A 23,992-nucleotide genomic window follows, 5' to 3' on the forward strand; every position below is an offset into this window, starting at 1 on the left:
TGTATAGATATGAATTAATTGGCTATACAGTAAGCAAAAAAGCTCACACCTGGAAAGATTCGCTGGTTGCTGTGTGCATAGGTTTGGAAAAAGGTTTGTTTGGGAGTGCTGCAATTACACAATGCAGCCATATTTCCTCTCATGGCCACAAAACATACCATTTCTAATAAGGCTCACAGCCCTTCACAATTTGAGCTTCCTGAACTGCAGAAAGCATAAACAACAGTAGTAGTAGTAGTAGCAGCAGCAGCAGCAGCAGCAGCAGCAACCCTGCTGGAAGCTTCCAACAATGTGTACATGTGTTGCCTGTGTGCGTGTGTCTCAGTTTGTCTAGCCCATCAGTGCTGCAGTTCAATCACCCCACTCTCAAATGCAGCAATTCATTCACTGTTGTGTGTGTGTGTATATAGCTATTTGTGCCCTCAGGCCATCCAATCTCCCTGCCTACTGCTGAGAATCGTTAGAAACATTTGTTATTCTTCAGACATCTAGCCCATCAAAGTCCTCTGTAGCAAGGATGCTGTTTTTCACAGGATTAACCAATGATGGCCAAACAATGACTTTGTTAGTTGGTGTCTTAATTATATTGGTTATTAGATTGCATTTGTGAAGCCCACCCTGGATTTGAGGTGGGTATAAATCTTGAATAAGTTATTAATTTAAAGACACAGAGAATACTAGTTCTATTACAAACAGATGAAAGCTAAACAGTCCTCCCCCAACAGGTAAAAGGTAAAGGTAAAGGACCCCTGGATGCTTAGGTCCAGTCAAACGCAACTATGGGGTGCAGCACTTATCTCGCTTTCAGGCTGAGGGAACCAGTGTTTGTCCGCCAACAGCTTTCCAGGTAATGTGGCCAGCACGACTAAACCACTTCTGGCACAACGGAACACCATGATGGAAGCCAGAGCACACGGAAACACAGTTTACCTTCCTTCCACAGCGGTACCTATTTATCTACTTGCATGGGTGTGCTTTAGAACTCCTAGGTTGGCAGGAACTGGGACAGAGCGCCGGGATCTCACCCCGTCACATGGATTTGAACCGCCAGTGGTTTATACCACAGCACCACCCGCTCCCTGCCATTAACACAGTATACAAATCAAGAAAAAAATATTAGAAATCTAAACACACTCTGTAAGATACTGACCTGGTTTACAGATTTTAACTATGCTTTAATGTGAACATAAACACAATGTGCAAGTTGATGTGCCATCTAAACCTGGCCTTGTGCTTTGTTTCTCTCCAAACAAACTATAAAAGGTAAGGTTTGTTCTTTGTTTACCACTCATTGTTTGTTTGGAAAGAAACAAACCATGAGCCAGGTTTGGATGACACATGAGTCAGAATCTGGCTTCTTTCATTAGCAGGAAGGAGTGCTGAAGGAACTTTCCTGCAGTGTGCAAAGCTCAATCACATTAAACCATAGTTTGTGACATGTGACGTGGTCCACTGAGAGCGTTGATATCAATGCATTTATGGAACTTCTGCAAAAAGCATACAGAGGACACTGGGTAACGGTACCGTGCCAACCTGCTTTATACAATACATTTCTTCAAAGGCTTAAGGTTCAGTGCTCTTAAAAATACTGTCCCATCCTTTGCTAGGCTGCTACTGCAGAAGAGAACAGATGTCATGTCGCAGTGGCAATCATGGTGATTAGCTGCCACTAATGTTCATATAACTGATGCCTCTTCACGGGGACAAAAAGGCAGTAAACTGCCATTCAGCCTCAGTTACAGATAAGTCCAAGATTTCTGTACATGCCCCATGAACTATAGTCACAAGTTAAAAAACACACACACATGCTGTATAATTTTTTAAAAAATTATTAGCTTAACAACAAGCCACAAAATAAAAAGTTCTTTAAAAAACATTTTGAAGAAGCTTGCATATCTCTCATATGAGACTGAGGCTTAGAGTACACATAGTAATGATCCTGTATAGTTTTCTCCACCTCCAAACCCCCATCAATAATTTATTTTCACCTAAAGTGGCCTCTGAGGCTAGTCTCCAATAGTAAACTAGCATTAAGGGAATATGAACTCTGGCAGTTTTTCAGCTCTAAAATGTGTCCTTCCCCCCCATGCCAGCCATTTTGCGAGCCATGGAGAAAAACAAAAGGATACATTTGATCTTCCTCTACAGAGACAAAAAGAGATTGGGTGGGCAGCTGAAGGCTGATGACAGGCCGAGAAGGAAGATTTAATATTACCCCATCTCCAAAAAGAAATTTTTGAGTGGGGGAGTGAAAGTTGAGAATCACCGCTACATATGATTTTCACCCAATGCTGAAATCCTACCCACATTGCTCAATGGAGCTAAGTTCAAGCGAGACTTATTTCAGAATATATACGCACACGATCAGCCTTGCACAAGTATGCCCAAACAATGATCCTTTTATCTTTTGTCGTTTCTTTGTAACTGAACACAAAAATGAGGAAATGAGGATTATTGAGATAATAGATATCAGCTTTTTCTTTTTTGAAAGGGGGTTGTGTTTTCAAACTAAGGCCAAACAAGATATAACATTTTACAAATTCAAGACTCAAATGCACCGTGACACAAACAAGCTCATGCTGAAGGTAATGTTAAAAAGAGGAATGCTCACTTGTTTGGCTGCCGAGGAGGAAATCGTTCCGCTTTCCAGAAGGTTCAGAAGTTCGGCCAAAAGAAGAGGACTGACTGGACTAGACCACATAAAATGGATTGAAATAAGCAGAGATGCAGAAATACAGCACAAGATACTCCTCACATTTAACATAGTTGTATCGAAGTTGGGATGTGCAGAAAACCATCTGAGCAAAAGGCTCCAACTGTTTTGCCTGGGTCGTACATTAGGTTTCCCCATGACCATCCTAATCCAGTTCTGTTCATGCAATTTTAAACAGGAGGTGATGTGCTAGCTGCAAATGCATCCCACTGAGAGCACTGTAGTGCTGGCTGACATCTGTAGTCATTTGCACATTCTAATGGATGTTCACCCTCTTTTCTTCGCTGCCCACCTATAACTTGCAACATACTTTTCTCCTTCACCCATTGATCTCACCCCTCTTCCTTTTGTAAATTAGTAGAACCAGATAAAGAAGGTTCAGTATGATTTTTATGCATCAGTTGAACAACAGTAACTACTATGTAAGAAACTGAACCTTCAAGGTTACTGTGGCATCCCTAATTACAGAACAGTTTATTCAAATGCCCATGTGGCAACAGAGGACTACATTATTTACCATTATCGAAGACTAATATTTGTGTACAAGATTTGCTTGCGCAAAAGTATAAACATTAAAAAGCCTCACCTTTCCTTTACTTCAAGGTTATACTGTTTTAAATAGGCAAGAATATCTTTTACAATCCAGCCAGCGACCTTTTTGGGAGCCATTCCTGTTGCATTCACCACAGCTTCAAAAAATTCTGCTAATCCATCTTCGTTCTGCTCAGAGACAAAATGGTGTGTTAAGATGGCAGCAGCTGAACCAGCTATCCACACCACCACAAAAACAAAAAATAAAAATAAAAATAACAACTCATATCCATGAGCTTTTGGGCCTTATCACATGTGGAATATTCTTAACCTCTTGGCTTCGCAGCTTATTTGCAACAGTCAATTGATCAACATGCCTCAAGTTAACTTCACAATGCTTCCAAAAACTGCCACAGCATGAGTATTCAATAGAATAGCAAGATAGGCATGCCTTTAGCCTCTCCACGGCTAGTTTTGCAGAAATTATATACCCTTATAATTTGTGAGGTTTTTTTTTTTTGCTTGTGTGTATATGTTTTCAGTTAGGCTGCTCTTTTTAGTGTTCTGAGACCACCAAATACATACACAATCAGAACGGCACGACCCACCCTGCAAGCATACCATAGTTTTTCTTCCTTTCCCTGTGAAATCAGATGACATCACAGAAGCATGTAAGCACTCACATTATAAGGGAGTGTCCCAAGGGAGAGATGTGTACACATATGGTAAATATTTGTATCTATGTCACTAGACAGGTAAAGAAAGGCACAGGTGTTGAGTGCAGTGGGGAAGGAGGAGCTTGACAAAACTCCTGTTAACCCAGTATGAAAGATCAGCCAGGACTCGCCCTGCTTACTGTCCAATTTCATAATAGTATTCTATACTGATGCTTTCCAAAATGGCTGAAATAGATATGGCTACAACAGCCCACCCAGTAGCTGAACCAGACCTGGCACATACAGTCAGAATCAATTTCAGACAAACACAAAGCAAGAGGAAAACACACAACTCTATAATCTTCAAACAGATTATATAGAGACTCGGTAATTAAAGGCAGATCAGCAAGCATCATTGGTCACAATATAAATGCTTCTGTCAAATGCGAGTGTGTGTTTTAAGTTGAATCAAAACTCCTCCTGAGTGACAAGCTGAATCCTTGCCTTCTGGTTCTTGCAGTTTTTGTATTGCAAGCAAGACTTGAGCAGTCGTTTGCTCCCAGACAGCTTTTACTGCTGGAAAGTTGATCAAAATGCATGGCAGACTCAAACTAGCACTCACTCAGCACAGAAGGCTGGAGTAATCCTATGACTCATAGGAGGAATATTTTTCTCTCAGACAGTTTGTCAGCTTAGGGAATAAGCTCACACACAAGGCAACCCTTGAACGGAACTTGCTTATATCCAGTGCCAAGTGCAATCGTCTCCAAAATCCTAACCCTTATCCAGTCCCATTCAGTTCAAAGCAAATTTGTCAGGAGATTCAATTATCTTACTGCATATATTATACACATATTCCTAAGAGCTTGATGAGATGTTCAGTCTGGTAGAAAGCCTACATATTTAACAAGTACACCGATGTGGATCTGTCTACTACTGCTGCCATTTTAAATTTCATATACACACTTGCATGCAAGTCAAAGATGTCAGGAGATGTTTAGGGAGATTACTCAGGATGTATCGGAAATAACACCCTGGTCCCACAGCAACAATAACCCGCAGTCCACTTGCCTAGTGCCCATTCAATCAAAGGAGAGATTTGAGCAGGAGCTCAGAGCAATTACTAGCTGTGTGCAGACATAGCCATTTGGGAGGGGGGCCATTTGGTCCAGGGCCTTGAGCTCAAAGGGGGCCTCACATTTAGACACCAAATGCATCCCATAAGGCCGTAACTATCATATGTAATGTATAAAAAGCTGAGATTGTTGAAGCAGAGGCAAAAGTATGCGAACAGCTCAGTGAAATTAAAAGCATTTGGTGAAATTTTGGACAGTGTTCTCGAAGCTACAAACATGGGTTTGACCAAACTGCAGGAGGCAGTGCAAGACAGGAGTGCCTGGCGTGCTATGGTCCATGGGGTCACGAAGAGTCGGACACAACTAAACGACTAAACAACAACAACAAAGCAGTTTCAGTTTTGAACTTCAGAAAGTAGGTATCACTTTTCACTAGCGAAATGTGTTTTTTTCAGTGGTTTGGGGGATTTTCTCACTGCTGAAAATACTGGGAGCCAAATTAGTTACTGTGAGCAGAGCTAAACCAGAGGTCCTTTTATGTATTTTTTATATTCAATAAATATACTGGAGGTCTTGGTGGAACAGCAGCATAGTCCAAAAGATACTAAAGTATATACAGTGGTACCTCAGGTTACAAACTCTTCAGGTTACAAACGCTTCAGGTTACGGACTCCACTAACCCAGAAATAGTACCTCAGGTTGAGACCTTTGCTTCAGGATGAGAACAGAAATTGTGCACTGAAGGCGCGGCGGCAGCAGGAGGCCCCATTAGCTAAAGTGGTGCTTCAGGTTAAGAATGGTTTCAGGTTAAGAACGGACCTCCGGAACGAATTAAGTTCTTAACCAGAGGTACCACTGTACATACATTAAAGTCTTATAACTTCAACCATTATTTAGATCTGTGTTTCACCATACAATGCCTTATTCACACTTGGACCATAACCTGCTTCAGCTACATGTACAACACTGAATTTATTGCCTTTGCTGCATATTGTTTGTTTCCTACCTATTTTTATGCGCAGGCTCTAATTATTTTATTTTTGGGGGCTCGTTACAGTTAAAGTAGCCTGGTGGAAATTTAGAATACATACTTCAAAATCTCCCTAAGGATTAATGCAACACTGACTAGAGTGACCAAAGAATAATATTTCATTACTGAAGTATGACTTTATTTTAATGCAATTTCCCCTGCACAATGCTTCCGCTAACAAGTTGGCAGGGAGTGTGGATCTTGCATTTTGAAGGTGTCCCAGTACCTATGCCATTTATTTAATGAGCACGCTTGGGCACTCTAACTTGAAAGACTGTTCATTAGATTTATGCATCCTCCCCATTAGCAATCTGTTTGTATTCCTGATATAGGCTTAAAACACCAACGGAAACTAGACGTCTCAGGTGAATTTAGATTAGCTGGACTCTCAGTAAATCAAAAGAAAAGAAATAGTGTTTGTGGAGCAATACTCTCCTCCCCAAGACCTAAATGTAGAGAGAATGGTTGGCAGGAAGTCATTATTGGACCAAAAACATTGATAGTACTCCCGTTGGCTCAATGGGTTGGTACCATCTTCGGAATAAGCACCTGAGTTACTTTCTGCTCAACTATGCAGGCTTCCAGAATAGGCCTGGTGTCCAAGTGTCAGAAAGACACATTAGACAGAAAGAGATGAGGAAAAAAACACAGGAGAAAAGGCTAACATTAGTCAAAGCTGAGTACTCAGTAGAATGAAAGGGATCTAAGGTTAGGCTAGGCAGTCTCATTTATTTCCCCTGCTAAAAAGAAGCCCAGGAGCCAGCATATATGTTACATGAAAGGGCTTGTTCATATAGTAGGCTTATGACAGATACATGCATGATTAAATTCCAGCAAAGTGTCACAGTTTCTAGTATTTAGAGTGCATTAACGTAGGTTTATGGTAGAATAACAGATCAAATGTCATAAAGCCATACGGTGCTGTTCTATTCTATGAATTTCTCCCCCTTTAAGCTACAAGGGTGGTCCCAAGGTCATGCATCCAAGAGAAGGTTAACAAAAAATTTAAAACTGCTTGGCGTGTGACTTTTCAATGTTACAGACAGCGATACTCCACGGAATATAGCCACAAGCTGATGAATAATGTGGGAAAAGCCCTACTGGCCCAGCTCTTAAGATTGATTGAGCTGGTACATTAGGATGAGATGCACCAACTGGGCTCACAGAGCACACACTTTAATGCCAGCATTCCAGAGATAGTAGTGTTGTAGGCAAATACATTGGAAAAATTACAATACAGGAATGTTTTTAAGACAAAAAAGGTTTTGAGGCTACAATAACTAGCTATATATTTCAATTTACTATGATGCTGATGGACGCAAGCAAAAAAGAAAAGAAAAGCAGGTATAGTTTCAGAGACCCTGTTGTGTACATTATCTGAGCAGAAACAGCCAAGCGTGTTGAACTCATTTTCTACGTAAGAAAAATCTATGAGAACCGACAGCTAGCTAATATGGCATTCTTAGCAGTGTTTTCTGAAGCACTGAATCTTTTGAAGTTTCTTGGTTTACTTGAATGTTCAGTCAATAGACCTACCAATAAGGTGAAACTGTGCTGCGGCTGAATCCCATAACATTCAACAAGCTTTGCTCTCTTCGCACTGGGGAGGTCAGGAAGCCTCTCCCGAAGCCAATCAATATTCACCACTTGCCGGTCGCTTGTGTGAGCAGGCGAAGATTTAGAATCGTGAAGAATCAATGGAGGAAGGTTTGGCTCCGGCATAAACCTGAGAGAAAACAAAGGGAGGCTCCTCTACTGTCCTTTTCACTTAAACCCTTTTGCCGCATCCCAGCCACCTGTGATGAAGTTGCTCCTTCTCCTAACAATTATGGGACTTAATGGAAGCAAACCAAATGCTCGGAGTCCACAGCTGAGTGCAAGTCCTCTCAGCAGCAACAGATAAGTCCCTGTGCCGAGGTGCATAACCTCAAGCTTCTCTCTCTCTTTTTTTCTTTGATGATCCGCCACTAGCTGTCAACAGCCAGCAACGGGGAGAAGGAATAAATTTAAGCCATTTTACGCCCTCCCCAAAAAACACAAATAAAATGCAGATGCCGCTTATCGTCCTCGGTGCCAAACAGGACCTGTGATTTCAGGCCAACTGGGAGTACAATCTGGCAAAGGGGAAAAGGAAGAATGACAGCCAGATGCTAGCAGTGTTCCACGCAGGTTGCAACCTCCCTCGTATTAGTCGGAGGAGTTTCAATGAAAGGAGGAAACCGCGCTAAAAGCCAAGTTGCCATCTTCAGCGGGGTGCCATGGTAAATAAATCTGAGTGACAACATCAAATGACAAGGGCTGCGCCGAAAAAGGGGCTAATTCAAACCACCACAAAAACATGGCGATTAAAGAGCCAACTCCTGCCTTGCACAAACAAATGATGGATTTGCAAACTTAAACAATTAAAGCGTTGCCATGTCTCTTTGCAAACAGCTGAGATGCATTCCTTGAAGAAGTTACACTTAAGCTGCACCCGCTACTTTCAAATCCAGATTTCAATAAACAAAAGCACAGTTTAAAAAGCAAATTTCACTCTAGGTTTTGAATTGATTTATTCGTGCTTTCTTTCTCTCCGTTTTTATTTTATTTTAAATAAAACATTCAAGTTCATCAGTTTAAGCTGTGAAACAGGCTGAGGCTAGCAGATGTGTAAAGAACTAATGAAATAGCCACAGCGCCCTCCTCACAAAAGTATCCTGCGATATAGGGAAATGAGGTCTAAAGAGGTTAGTACTGCATTAGCTACAGTGTTCAACTGCATTAGCTGTGCAAAAATCTAAACTCTATTGAAAAAAGTACAACCACTTTTATCCACGAAGCAAGGGCACATACATTATGATCAAATAATGATGGACAACTGGAAGTGCTATTTATGCAGCTTTGAACATACCTGGAAGTGGGCTTTCAACAAATTTCAGCTGGTAATAAACATTTGTAGCACCGACTACTAAAGAGGTGGTAGCTATTTCAAATATTTGAAGGGCTGTCAGAAAACAACAGATCAGATTTATTTTCTGTTGCTCCAGAGGGTAGGAGCTAAACCCACTGGTTCGAAGAAAAAGGAAAAAAAATGATTTTTTAAAAAAGAAAAAAAAAAGATTTAAAGAGTGAACATTAGAAAGAACTTCATGATGGTACGAGCAATCCAACAGTAGAACAGACCAGCTTGGAGTGTGATGTATTCTCAACTCACTTTTACTCAGAGTAGACCCATAGGTCATGGCTAACTTAGTTCCATTAATTTCAATGGGTTTACTTTCGAGAATACAACTCTGTCTTCTAGCAGCCAGGGATAGATTGCAAAGTCCTGACTGACGACCAGCTAACAAGAATGAATGTTATTTTCAGCTGTGGTCTGTCTTGGGATCATTTATAGTAATTTTTCTGTTTTGCCTTTCAGCCCATTGGGCCCTCCAAGCTCGTTTACATTTATAGCAACAAAACACTAGTCTTGGTACGATAAAAATGAGAACAGTAAAACAGAGCAGAGGTCAGCAAGGTTTACCTTGCCTGGGCCGGTTCACTCCAGCGGAGATCCCTCTATGGGCCGGATTGCGCACAGACACAATTTTCGGTGCTGTGGAAGCAAGTCCCCATGCCGTGCTGCGCTGGTTTAGCACAGCACGTGGGGACTTGCCAAACGGGTGGCTCGGTTCGGAGGCGGCTCGTGGGCTGGTTAAACGACCCCTGTGGGCCGCTTGTGGCCCATGGGCCTTAGGTTGCCTACCCCCATAGCTGCCAAGTCTCCCGTATTCCCCGGGAAACCCCCGGTTTTCCTGCTGTTCCCAGCTGAAAAAACGATTTTTTTTGTTTCCCCCCGGTTTATTCTGGCGCGACGGCCATTTTGGAACTGGGCGGAGCATGCTCAGAAGCGACTTTTGATGCAGCTCTGCCCAGTTCCAAAATGGCTGCAGTGCAACTTCTGGCGTGGCGGCCATTTTGGAACTGGGCAAAGCAGCATCAAAAGTCACTTCTGACCATGCTCCGCCCAGTTCCAAAATGGTGGCAGTGCTACTTCTGGTCTGCTACTTCCGGTCCGATCCATTATTTCTCCGACAGAAACTTGGCAGGTATGCCTACCCCTGAGTTAGAGCATGGTGCTGATAACACCATGTTTGTGAGTTCATATGGGCCACCTGCCCGTTGGACGAAATGACCCTTGGGTTTCCTTCCAACCCTACAATTCTATGATTCCAAAGTAAACTGACAATAAAAATCCACCAGAAGCCTGCAGAAGCCAACATATCTTGACTAAAAGCCATTGCTGAATAGGCCAGTTGAACCTGTCTTCGGCGAAAGAGGGTTGCTGCTATAGAGAAGGCCCTCTCTCATGCTACAGTACCTGCTAGTGTCAATGTGATTTGGCAGTGGAACATGGCAGCATTACAAATTATAAACTTCCCTGTTAAAATATTAATAAATGCACGAACAATATCCTCCCTCCCCGCACCTGTTGTAAGTCTAACCGAAGGGCAGCAGGTGACTAATTCTGTTCAGCTTCCTCTCAACTCCGAAGAATCACTCTGTGAGGTAATTACTATCACCAATGACTTGTCAAGTCTGAGGAAGCCAAAAGGGAGTCACAACTTACAGGTGCTCAACGAAGAGCTTCCTTCAGAAACAATCTAAAGATAATTACCGATAGTCTTGTTTTCCTTCTTTGTCTCTCATTGCTATGGTGCGCCTAAAAAAATAAGGACAAAAAGTTAGGTTGGTTGACTGGTGCCGACAGCGAGGAAATTCCCTACTGCAGCCAACCTAGCTGACTGCTCCTTGACAAGTGGGGTTCGCTGACATTTTAAGCTTCGAATTCGTCCTTTGCAGCTTCATGGTTACCTGATGTCAGGTGTGGGGGCAGGTGGCCATGGTTTGAAAAAACAGCCTGCTGGATCTAATTTGGCCATAGGTTCCTCATAGCCACCCTAACAGATAGTTTGGCATTTACTTTACTCTTAGCAATTTAAATGCTTATCTCCTGATTTAATCTGTCGACTTCAACGTCTTTACATAGGAATCTTCCCACTCACAGAGGCATAATCACATGATTATCTCAGTATGTAACAGGCAGCGGGGGGCGGGGGGAAGAAACCTAGGCACTTTGGTGGTTGTATGCTAAGTCCACCCTCTGTAGAATTTGACTTTCAGCATTTAAACACAAAAAGGAGAATGTGTAGAAAACCAAAACTACAAATACGGCAGAAAGCCAGATTGCCACAGGCAAGAACCATCACACAGAATTTCAAAGTACTTTCCTCATAGCTACCAAATGTCCAGTGGCTGTATGAACAGGCCATGGGTCCACAATTCAAAATAATTTTGTTTAGGAACAGAGCATCAGATATGTTCAGGGTGGCTCTGTGGCCAATAATGCTGCCTTCCTTTCCATTGAGATTTTTTAGTGTGGGTGGGTGTGGGTATGTCCTTCCAATATGTAACAAACAATCCCCACCAATGGTAGAATGAAAAACTTACCCAAGTTTAAAGTCAAAGGCTCTGGTTTCATTCAAAATAGTTCCTCCATTCTCCAGCTCTTCAATTTGCCTTTGTATTTCATAGTCTTAACAAAACAAATAAATTAAGCTTAGTTGTGATGTACCTTTGCCTATTTTTAATTTTTAAACCCCGGGGGGGGGGGGGAGCACACACTTTAAAACGCTTATCAATGCCAAAGTAAGCCTAAAGGAAATATTAGAGAATCGCAAATAAACTGAATTGCTTTAAGACAATTAATTTATACTGTTTTTGGAAGGCATAAATTTTCAACACAATCCCATTCCAAAACACCCTGAAGTGATACAGCTGAAACAGTCATTCTGCTCTCATACAGAATAAGACTGACTGCACACTTTTATCTCCACCTTTATTCCAAAGGGCCTTTCTTGGACTAATTTTTTTTGGAGATCAAGAGCAAGTTCTGCATTTTTTTGACTCACCCCGAGATGCAAAAATAACCTGCATATACAGAAATATAATAAAGCTGCCTTACTCCAAGTGAAACCACTGGTCCACCTGGCAGTGACAATCCAGGATTCAACTAGAGTCCTTCTGGTTCTCCCTGGAGATGCCACAGACTGACCTTTAAGTATGCAAAGCATGCGCTCTACCACTGAGCTTCAGCCCTTCCTCTAACATATAGCGGCACTCATAAATCTTGACTGAGTCTTGGAAGACATCCCCTCTGACATGCTTCCCCACCTGGCCTGGGAGGGTGGGGTCCTGACTGACTCCAGCTACAAAAGCTTAGGCTGCTGAGCTGACTCTTGGGCTGAGGTATTGTTTAGGGGGTTTTTTTTGTGGGGGGTTGTTGCTGTTATATTACTATTTTTGAGTCTTTGTTTCAGATCTTACTATGATTTATATGGAAACTGAGCAATTTGGTGGTGTACTTTTTGATTTTTTATTGATTGCTTATGACTACTTTTGTTACGTTTGTGATTATGGTTTCCCCCCACATGTTGTACCATAAGTGGCCCTGAGCATGGTTCTATCTATGGAAAGGCAGCATACGAACAAAATGATGTATGTATTTTCCTGCATTGTAGGGGGTTCGGCTAGACGATCTTTGGGGTCCCTCCCAACTCTATGATTCTATATAAATGTTTCCCCTTCTCTATTCTGAGTCCAATAATTCTCTTGCATAGAAACATAGCAGCATCCACCTCTTCATGTGACACTCACATTGTAGATGCACATTCTCTGTGGATCACACACACACACACACACACCCCACACACCTCACTGCGTCTCTTGCGTCACCTAAGAGAATGTGGGCGTGCTACTATGGAACTAAAACATAAATGGGCTAAACCCGCCAATCAATTGCCAGCCAAGAAATTATACTTTCCCTGTATTATAACACCACATTTCATGCATGTGTGCACACCTAATAGGCTAACATGCAATATAAGGTAATAACTGAAAACAAGGAAAACAGAATTAAGAAGAACAAATTAAACCAGCATGCTTGCATTTCAGCCAATTAAGTACCATTTAAGTAGTTTGCAGGCACCTGGTCCTATTGATTACAGAAGTGATGGTACAAGCTGACATTCCAAACCAGGAAGGCAGCAAAGAAGTTATGTTCCCAGTCAAGGTGTCCTCCCCAAAAGACTCGTTCCAACCACTATATTTCTAGACCATCTGTGGCCAGGGGAAAAGGCTACACCCCAGTCACACAAAAGCCAAAGGTTTATACACACAGCGACCGCTATTAACGCAAAGACACATTATCACAGTTCACAAGGATGGATTTCAGATAGGCTAAAGACATCAAAACAATGCATGCAACTTAGAGGTACCAAGTTTGCATATAGTATTAGCATAACCTGCCCAGTTTTTTTTTCTGGCATGGCATTCCAAACTCCCTGTCCAGATTTTCTTTTGGGAAGTGCTTCACTTACCTATGGCCTTGGCAAGAAATCGGGCACTGTTGATATTCTTCACTTCAGTCCTCACTCCAAGATGTTCTCCAGGGCGATGCACGGATACATTGGCATCTACTCTCAGTTGACCCTCTAAAGAGATATCGGCAGTTGAATGAGATTTCATCAAATGGAATTAATCCCACATTATCTGCAAGTGGTTTGTACAGGGCTTCCAATAAAAAGTTTGGGACAGGGACAAGGATTTGTGCACTCATAGCCCCCCCTATATATATAAAGGAAAAAGAGAGAGGACATGCCCTCCATTAAGGTTTTGTAGCTCAGATACAAATTCCTGGCAAGACTACATAGCACAGAGAACTGCGGCACAACATTTGGAATCTATTGTGCAAACTTTGTGCATCGTGACACCTCCTTTAATCAGACTTTGTTTCTTGAGGTTTTAACCAAACTAATAGTTGTACACGAAGGTCCTTTTGATGATCCTCCCTAGGAAGAGAAGAGAAATCTGACCAAAGTCTCTAATGGCAAGCAGTGAAACCACAAAATGTCAAGACAGAATATGGCTTTTGTCTAGTATGAAACTATCATTTGAGGAGTTCACATGGCTCTGTCACAAAGCCAATTACTGCTCAGGGCAGATTTACTGAAGTGTCCTTGAAAATTTACGCCTCAAGGACAGGTGTCAGAAACCTGTTTTTGCCTTCCCTGTAAGAAACTGTAATATTTGCCACAAATACAATTTTGAAGCCTTCCCAGCTGCCAAAAAGTGTCATACATATAGCCCTGTAGAAAGTGATGCAGAGGGCAATCTCCTGCTAAAGAGAAATCTGGGGTAGAAACACCACAACAGCTTTTTCGAGTTATTATTCTTTGCTTTTCCACATCCTTTTAAAAACAGGTATCTAACAGTCTGGCAACCGATATAACACCCTCTCTAATAAATGCCATCCCGCTAAATGACAACACACAGGCTTTTGCATCTTCCTTCTTATCAACACTTAAGTTAATGCGCTTTAAAGTGAAACAAATATTGGATATTTACACAATGCAGTAAACAGCACAGGAATTGCATTTGTAAAGGATAAAAACTGAGTGTCCAGCCAGACTTAAGTCTTCTCAAGGGCACTTTCCAAAGACACAAGTGCTCCCATTCTATATTTTTTGTGAAGAATACTAGGCAAGGAAAAATGCTGGAGGATAGCACCCTTCCTTTTAAGGCATTCTCACAAAGCACATGTACATGGATGTGGTGTGTTTTTTTTCTTTAAAAATGTTTAGGGGTATTCTCATTTTGACTCAAGAAAATCACCATTTTATAGTTCAAATTGGGAATAATAAAGACAGTAAATGGACAAAAGTCCTCTGATCAACAGCTTCTGGCATACTTCACACATGGCGATTTTTATATTATAGTAAAGTATGAATACTGTAAGTGTGAAGTATGAAAATGCATGAATAGTTTCAGGCCTATCTGGAGATGTTCATGAGCCAACACATACAGGAGTTCCTCGGTAGGCTTGTTAATGTGAAAAGGGTTCCCTCAAGACAGAAGACCTGAACATCACTGACTGAAGCCACTGGAGCTCTTGCTTATATTGATAGCTATATACACAACCAATTCTGTGGTTGTGTACGTATTGCACAGCCACTGGAACCCAAACTCAGCACCAACCAAGCAAACAAAAAAAATCCGCATCTTGTCCTTGAGACACATTTCATACTCCTATGATTCTACAAAATATCTATATGTAAGTACATTTCCCCAAATCCTGAGGACTAGAAACATTTCTCTTTTTTTAAAAAAGGCAAATATTGTCATAAATTCTATGCCCAGGACCAAATTCCACAGGGCAATAATGAAACTGCAGAGTAACAGAAACTCTGCCTGCATTCCCTAAGACTTGAAATTGTATTTGTATTGAGTGGAACTGAATCTCTACTACCTGTTCCCTTGGCCCACAGCTCATTTGTAGTTCTGATATGTCCTTTATCACAATGCTCTTTCTGGATTAAGTGTCCATTAAGCAATTGCATGTTCTTAGACTCCTAGCTGCAGGTGAACTACTTATTACTTACCCTTTGACAATTCATACCTTCACCTTCATTTTTAGTTGACTTCAAAGTCCCACTCTTGTAGGTAGTAACTATGTGCTCAATCTACTCCTAGAGACTTTCATAAACCCAAGGGCATGGCATGGCAATCAGACAGCTAGCACACACCCCAAATGCATTCACCTTTTCCGATTATCTTGCTATGAAGTCATGTACCTGATCTTGACACACTGCAGGTACCTGCTACTGAAAGGATGGATGCTGAATTCAGCCTTTGTCTCCACACTCAATTGGAAGATAGGATAAGGCAGGAAGGGGCAAACTTGTCCTCAATGAGAAATAGCTCAGATAATACAAAAGTAGCCTCTGTACCACCGGATGAAAAATGAATGTGGCTGAATCTGATAAGACTGCAGGAAAAAAATACCACTAGCAGACAAGAGGAGCAAATGGTGCAAGCCCCACAAGAATTTCACAGCCAAAAATCTGCCATTGGAAAAAAGGGATGCAAATTAATGTGCATTCCCTGAAAATTATATCTTAAGGAATAGGCTCCGTGTCAAGGCTTATGGGTGCTTGGTACTTCAGTTAAGTGTTGAAAATGAAAAAAGAAGCCATCACAACAAATACCTAAAAAGATGCCTTGGGCACCATTCAGTACAAAAGCAGGAAACAAATGGAAACAAATAAATAATAAAAAGGATAAAAATCAATGAAACCTCTTCCAGGTAAGGCTGCCTTCCTGAAAAAGTTCTTAGAAGCAACTGACACCATCAGCAGCAGGAACTTTTGCAATTGTAAGCAGAGGAATTGGTGTTGGGGAAGCCAGCAGACAGCAATGGAAACCTCAAGTAAACTGACAAGGAGTGGCAGACTCCATGCCCCACTGAGGGTTTATTTGGAAGGCAGCTGCCCTATTTAAGTGGCTACAATTTTTCCTCTACTGATGATTTCTGAACAGGAGGGGCAGAAATAAGCAATGCTGCTGCCCACTGTTCAGAAGCGCAGAGCCCACAGCAGACAGCGTGTTTCCTCCTCAATAATTATTGCTGCTTTCAGCAACTGTGCAGCTGCATGCAAAGATGAGAGTATGAAGGAAAGGGGGAGGTGCCAAGATGCACGCAATATAATGAGGAATTGAGTGTGAGAGATGTTGATGCTTATTCATGCGCCCCACTATAGTGGTTTGGGGGGGACCTTGATCTAGAATTAATTCTGAGGTGCTGGACGAATTCTAATATGCAATTGGTATATGTACACATACACATATACCCTACCATGTTAAGTGTTTGATATCAAACATCCACTTCTACCCCCATTGCTTGATCCTCCCTCCAAACCCTCCCAGGATTGCTCCCACATAGCTGAGGTGAGCCCAGAGATTAATAGTCGGGTTGCAACTGCAGTCGTTCCAAAGAACCTGCATGACAGCATCACTTGGAAGGAAGGCAAGCAGGCAAGCAAGGGGAGGGGGTGGAGAAGCAGCACCGAAGCCATCAGTCATTCCCTTCCTGCTAAGATTTATTATGTAAAATTTAGAAAGGCCTCGGAGTACAAAAGAATCTGAGCCGAAGATGAGGCAGCTGGGCCCCTCTTAGGCACCAGAGGCGCAAGTGACCTTAATTCAGAATCAGAAGATTTTGACGAAGGAAAAAAGGAAGCAAAACACAACACGACACCACAACAATACCGAACGATAAGCAGCTGGAAGGCAAAGTAAGAAAGATGCCGTGAAAGTGCCTTTGTGAGAGGAAAATTACAGCTGAGGAATGATAAACATGCCCTCCTCGGTCTCTACCTGCCATGTTTGCTTGGCTGCTCCCAAGAGCCTGCAGGATAAGCTGAAGCTCTCTCACTGCTGCAGCCGCCTCTTCCCCACAGCACATGTTGGGCTCCATGACAACCTCCATGAGGCCAACTCCTACCAGAGACAGACAAGAAATTTTGAACAGCAGCTTTTGATCTCATGTAAACAGTTCAGACATTAAAAAAAGAAGAGCCCACATGAAAAGTGCTTAAGCTTTTGTGGGAGGAAAAACTGGTTATCATTTATTATTTAATCACTGTCAAAATGCTTGGATCTGCAAAACCAGCACACAAATGCTCATTTCCCTCTATCACCAAGAGAAAAAACGAGGTCCAACATTTTTCAAGGGTAAGGGGAAGCAGTTGCTCAGGGCCAGTCTCTTGTGTTGAGTTGATTTAATATTTGCATCCTGCTTTTCCAACAACAAATGTTGAGCACAAAGAGGCTCGCAATGATCTCAGTAGCATTAAAAAAACGAACATCACGACCACTATAACATCAAACTCATTGGCATATAAAAGCAAATGACGAGAACCAATTCATCAAAACAAATAATACAATTAAACAAAGTCATAGCGACCCATAGTATTGCCGGGACACTTCCTAATTCGGGCTAGGAGAAGGTTTCTGAGACAGCAATTCCTCTCTATTGTGTTTGGCAAAAAAAAAAAACCAGGCCTGGCAGCGCAGGCCACTGAAAAACAGAATTGGCAGCAAGACCCAGCAGGTGGGGGGGGGGTGCTTAAAGTTTTCCCCACAAACCTCAATCTTTCCCCTACTCAAAATATTAAGCCTGTATGTATGGGCTGAGATGTTACAGTTCAGCACTAGGCCATATTGTGTCACACTCAAGGTCTTGTATAAATCCGTCGTCTCACACTTTTCCATTCAGTTCATGTCTAAAGCTACATTATTCCATTCACACTCCTGGATGGAAGAACCTGGGCTTGAAGAAAAGTGCTCTCTCTCTCTCTCTCTCTCTCTCTCTCTCTCTCTCTCTCTCTCTCTCTCTCTCTCTCTGTGTGTGTGTGTGTGTGTGTGTGCCTGAGCATGTATGAAGGATCCAGATTCACCCAGCCACCTTTCACCTCTGAAAATGGCAAATACAACTATGAGCCAGAGTCCCGTCCCTGGGTTTGCTGCCAGACATGCAGACCAGCTGTGAGAAAGGCATTCTTTTGATGCCTTTATCAAGCCAGCCTTTCAGTTTGGGTTTGTGTGTGTAGAACAACTCGCAATTCAGGAGGTAACACTGACAGCCTCAGATAGAAGCACAGAATGCTGCTGCCTTTTTTCCTTTAAAAAATAAATAAATAATAGTTACATAGACAAAAGAGTACCAAACCTACCTGCCCTGTTCAAATCCACAAGGGTCTGGCTCCTTAAATCATCGTGAAGACTCTTTCCACTGTCTTGCTCCAACTGTATCTGCTTGATCCTCACACTCCTGGTTACCATTTCATTCTGGTTTTTCCCCATGCGTAGAATGTATGACAAGTTCCCATTCACAGCAATGGGGAGCCTTTGCTGAGTGATCTGATAGCCAGCCTGCATTTAAAATTGCAGCGATCAACAATTTTAAAATGGTCACATATCAACATTATATTCCAATAGATGGCCCTTTTATCTGAGCAATTATTAACAACAAATTCATGCAATACACATTAAAGACTCAGTGTAATCTTTCCTCTTAGCTTTCCCCTCCACCATTCCCCATTAAAATGATTACTTTTTAAACCTATTAGATGACAAGTGACAAGAAGAAACAGGCCTTCCATTTTCTATCCGAAGCCCCATTTTTCATATCCAACCGCCCAAAGATCTCCAAAGTAGCATTTATCTTATCTACATGTGTAACAAAACCATGAATCTCATTACAGGCTCTGATAATGCTAGCTTACGGCAGTTTTGCATGAGAAAAACAACCTTGGGGAGTAGGACTGAACTGGCTGACAGAAGGGTCAAGTATCCTCTCCTGCCTGCTATCTCTCCCCTTCAAATAAATCACAGCCTGCGTTAGTGTTCTACCCCATTTCCCCCTCGTAACAAACTGGGCATTGCACACACTTAACACACTGTATGGCGAGGGAAAGGGGGCAGACTGCAAGTGTTTTGAACTAACAAAATGTGGCTTCTATTCTTTTGTTACAGTGTAATAATACTTTATTGACCTTTTGTGTCTCATATGTGAATGTACTGAATATAGATTGTGGGGCTAAATTATAGGGAGCCCTGGCTAAAATTAAGGCTTGTGTGTGAACCTCAAAGGGCAACTCCAAACCCTAATGAATGGCTTGATAGTTCTTCTATTTCAAGTTGAACCACAAGCAGAACCCCTTTTAAAATGCTCAAAAAATAACAAACAGAATTGGCAGTCAACCTCTCTTTAATCAACACCCAGAATGGAGTTCTGTTGTTTATTTTCGTATGGTCTTTGTATACGGTACCATGAACACACTTTCAAATTCCCACTCACATAAAACTTGCAACGGTTAAAGTAGACAATCATGGATCCCCCCCCGCCCCCCCCACACTTGTTAAGGTTTAAGAGGAACCACATGGCTTCCCGCCCCTGTTGTTTTTAGGCTAAAAACCACTTGTGGTCTCTGCATGTGCATATTGCACCTGTCTTTTCCACCAGTGGAGCCCACATCAGCCTCAGGACCAGTAGTTGTGACTGAGAAAACAGCATAGCAAGGAAGGCTAAAGACCTTTCCCCCAGCTCCACTCCTTTCCTCATGGCAGATTTTATACTTTTAAAAAGGCCAGGTGATTTGATTAGAGATCTCCCACATCATGTTTAGTTTGGCCTAGGTGACCTTTGGCAATCCCTATCTGTTAATCTAATCTACCTTGAAATGTTTTTATACAGGTGAAGAAGTCAACAATGACCACAACTTATTAGGGGTTTTTCCTACTAAACACTTCTAAGGAGATCCTCCCTCCCTGCCATTGCATCCCATCCCGAGAATATGGGGCAGGGATGGGGAACCTTTTCTGGCCAAATAGGTGAGGCCAACCACTTGTCAATCACCTGACCTTATAGTGATATCAGGTGATGCTGCCCTCTGAATACCATATTGGTAGGACTTTCAAACAGTCCTTAGTAAACAACCCACACTGCTCACAGGAATGTTTACAAAGGGCTTTCCAAGAGCCCTTGTGCTGTTCCTTCAAACTTCCACAAAATGGAGGTTTGAAGGAGCACTGCAGTGCACATATCCAAACTGCTTCTTCAAATGGATGCATGATATTAGGTGGGTCAAAATGGCCAGGTGGGCACAGGCTGGCTGGAGGTTCTCCAATCCTGATGCAGGGATTTTCAAAGAAAAAACTATCATGTATCTTTAGCATTACAATTGTGGCTTCAAGGAAAAACACAGGCCCCTATTTAAATTTTAAAATGATTAATTTGATTAATTTGAACGGACGGGTTTCACTTTATATGTGAGCTTTGCCTCATTACGTTTGAAAAAGCAAGTCTGGTCCTAATATAAGCGTCATCTGTAATATCAGCAGGTAATACTGCATGATTTTTTAAAGTCTTCTTCATTTGCTTTTGCGATCAGCGACATGTAAAAACAGGATGTTGCATTTCAGATCCTTTAAAGTAATGAGAACCAATGCCTGTGATGTCTACAGGACCATAATGCGGATTTGTAATACATTCATTTCAAACGCAAAGATCAAAATCAGACTGTTTGTCTTAACCCTAACAGACAATTAGAGGGAATAGAGGAAGTCTGGCCCTAGCAGCGCCTTCTCGCAATTCAATTATCCAAAGCCATTGGAAACATGAGGCGCAGGACTGCAGTCAGCAATCAGGACAATCACCTTCAATCAGAAAGAGCCTGGCTACAGCTGCCTATTCATCAGGGCTCAGTGCTTGGATGGGCAAAACAGTGGCAGAGAACAAAAAACCGTCTCTTCTCCCAGCCTGTTTTCCCCATCAGTTCTCCAGGCTTGTCCCTCTTCTGATTTGCCGAGGGACAAAGCTCAATACATACTCACAGGCAGATCTGCATAGAAATAGTGTTTCCTGTCAAACAAGGACTTCTTGTTTATGGTGCAGTTCAGCGCAAGGCCCGTCATCACTGCGGCTTCTACACATCTCCTGTTGAGAACCTAAAGAAACATGACAGATGACTTCACTCAGATACCCAGTATAAAACAAATGCCTCTCCCACACACTGCCTTTTAAACAGCGCACATTCCACTTTACTTGCCTTCAAGAAGCATTATCTGTCTTTTTCATGCGTGGGAAGCTCAGCCTCAGCAGCAAGACGCTGGAGCCTTATGCAAAAGAGTATTTTCCCATGCCAGAGTGAGTGGGGTGGAAGCTGCTGCTCAGGGATAGAAACATGCTTTCAACATATGGCACATCCCAGGTTTAAGGTTTTGGTTCTCACCCTTGCCAGCTACTGATGCAAGTGAAAAACAAGCAAGGGTCAACTCACAGGAAGGGGTTCCTATAGCACTACAGTAAAGCTCAGGTGCTCCAGAAGGCAATTCAGGACCAGAGCAACATGGGACATCTTTCCAGGCATTCTCTTTGTGTCATTTGGATTTGAAAGACCAATGAAAAGTGTGGATACACAGAGGGTAAGCAGCAAGCAAGTGTAATTTCTTGCTGCTGTTTAGGGAAGCTTTTAATGTTTAATAGATTATTGTATTTAATATCCTTCTGGAAGCCACCCAGAGTGGCTGGGGAATAAATAATAAATTTATTATTATTATTACTGCACAAAATCATTTCTGATTGTAGGGCACAGATAAGCCTCAGAACATGCAATAAATAAAAGTGAAATCCAGCGTCGAAACCTAGGTCATATCCACACCATATACTTAAAGCAGTTTTATCAAGCATGGCTTACTTCAAAGAATACTGTGAAGTGTAGCTCTTAAGGCTGCTGGGAACTGTAGCTCTGGGAGGGGCCTCCTGACAACTCTCAGCACCCTTAAAGTACAGCTCCCAGGATTCTTGGAGGGAAGCCATGACTGTTAAAGTCGTATAACAGTGCTTCCAGTCTATGTTGTAGGCATGGCCCTACTCTCCAGTCTCATGCCAAGGGATGTCAATTTATTTATGTGCCAACTCACAAATTATTTATGTGCGCACTCAGACTGACTACTTGATAACACTCAAAATCAGATTTCCAAAATTCTTCTAATACAAGGACACGGGTCTTTATTTGTTCAGGCCAGGTTAATACAGCTTTAAGCCAGGGGTGGGGAACCTGCAGCCCTCCAGGTGTTGTTGCGTTCTAATTCTGTTGTTGGCCCCAGCCAACATGGTCAATGGTCCAATGGTGTTGCCACTGTATCCGGAGGGCCATAAGTTCTCCATCCTTCCCTTAAATTAAACTGAAAGGAATCACCAAGCCTTCCTTTAATATGCAGCTTCAAAGTGTGCCTATTGTCACCGGTTTCAAATGGCAACCGAGCTGCCATTATTCTGTGCTCCATCATAGTATAGCTATCAAGAGGTCTAGAATAGCAAGATGAAGAAATTATTGCTGTTCTGCAAGGAATGTCCTACACTTTAAACATTTTCTTTCCTCCTCCCTTCTGCCATGGCTTTCTTTGTGGAGGATGCAATCCCCGTGCTTTCTGGGACAGGAGCGTCAATGTGTAGAAATGTAAGAAGCTGTGATATATTTAGTCAGAGCATTGGTCCATATAATGTCTACACTGACTGGCAGTGGTTCTTTGGGGTTTCAGACTTTCGCAGCCATACCTGGTGCTCCCAAGGATTGAACCTGGGATTTTCTGCAGATGCTCTACCACTGAGCAACAGCCCTTCCCAAACGAAAAGCCAGTCCGTAAATAGGATGCACAACTCCAAATACATCCTGGCTATAATATGTGTCAAGTCTTGGTCCCCTGCCCCAAGGAATTCAATGATTTGGCTTTAGAATTAACTCAGTCCTAGAAGCAACCCAAAATCTGAATCTAATAAGGTAATGGGATACAGACATACACTTGAAGGAAAGATGGCATAGAACGAACAAAGAAACGAACAAATAAATAAATAGGATGCTGTTAAACCTTTCGTGTAACTGGAATGGCTTCTTGGGTGTTTGCTTATATATTTGAGAAAACTGTTGAGCCTAAAATAAAAATGTGTAAAATACAGCAGAAATGTTTAAAGAGCAGCAGAATGGGATCCAATTATTCCTGACTTGTAGACCAAAATGAGAGATTGCCAACAATGCTGAAGTATTAAATTGTTTTAGTGTCAAAATAATAGTTTCCTATGCAGGAAGTGTTTCTGGTGTCAGTTGTAAATTTTCTCTTCTACAACATAAAAGAATACCCATAATTGTCCCTCTCCTGGCATTTTTCATTGGTTTTTAACTGTTCAGCTATCTGCATGAAACTGGAGCCTTTTTTGCCACTTGGGTTTCATCACAGTTTTATTTAAAAGCATTTCTAGAGTTTTAAAGGGTAAAACTTAAGGAGAACTTAGCTGCAAAGCTTCTGACCACTTGTGTGGGATTCAGTGAAAACAGTGCTTCCACACCAACAGCACACAACCCTGGGAACCATGATTTATTAATTTGGGGGGAAGTAAGCAGTAAAAGCTATGTAAACAATATGTCTGCTAGTGGCACAAGCAAGCACATTTGGGGAGCTGCTACACTGATCCTATAAGAACAATATGCAATTGTTTATACATGTGTGTGTTTAGGATAGGCCAATGGGTTATTTTGGCAATGCAGCTTAATGCCAAATGTGTGTG

The 23,992-nt window shown here is 42.0% G+C and overlaps 1 protein-coding gene across 1 annotated transcript in view; it reads right to left on the bottom strand.

Annotated features, from left to right (window-relative positions):
* GATB (glutamyl-tRNA amidotransferase subunit B) overlaps positions 1–23,992 on the bottom strand; it is a 38,749-nt gene that overhangs the window by 7,366 nt on the left and 7,391 nt on the right. Inside the window, exons 3-11 of the mRNA XM_035112165.2 lie at positions 21,262–21,375; positions 18,600–18,798; positions 17,242–17,364; positions 13,407–13,520; positions 11,479–11,563; positions 10,646–10,690; positions 7,543–7,732; positions 3,300–3,433; positions 2,612–2,690 (exon numbers count right to left, since the gene is read on the bottom strand). Of these exons, the coding sequence (XP_034968056.1) occupies positions 2,612–2,690; positions 3,300–3,433; positions 7,543–7,732; positions 10,646–10,690; positions 11,479–11,563; positions 13,407–13,520; positions 17,242–17,364; positions 18,600–18,798; positions 21,262–21,375 (1,083 nt within the window). The remainder of the gene's footprint in view (positions 1–2,611; positions 2,691–3,299; positions 3,434–7,542; positions 7,733–10,645; positions 10,691–11,478; positions 11,564–13,406; positions 13,521–17,241; positions 17,365–18,599; positions 18,799–21,261; positions 21,376–23,992) is intronic.

Source organism: Zootoca vivipara, chromosome 9 (genome assembly GCF_963506605.1).
Source record: "Zootoca vivipara chromosome 9, rZooViv1.1, whole genome shotgun sequence".
Taxonomy (NCBI): Eukaryota; Metazoa; Chordata; class Lepidosauria; order Squamata; family Lacertidae; genus Zootoca; species Zootoca vivipara.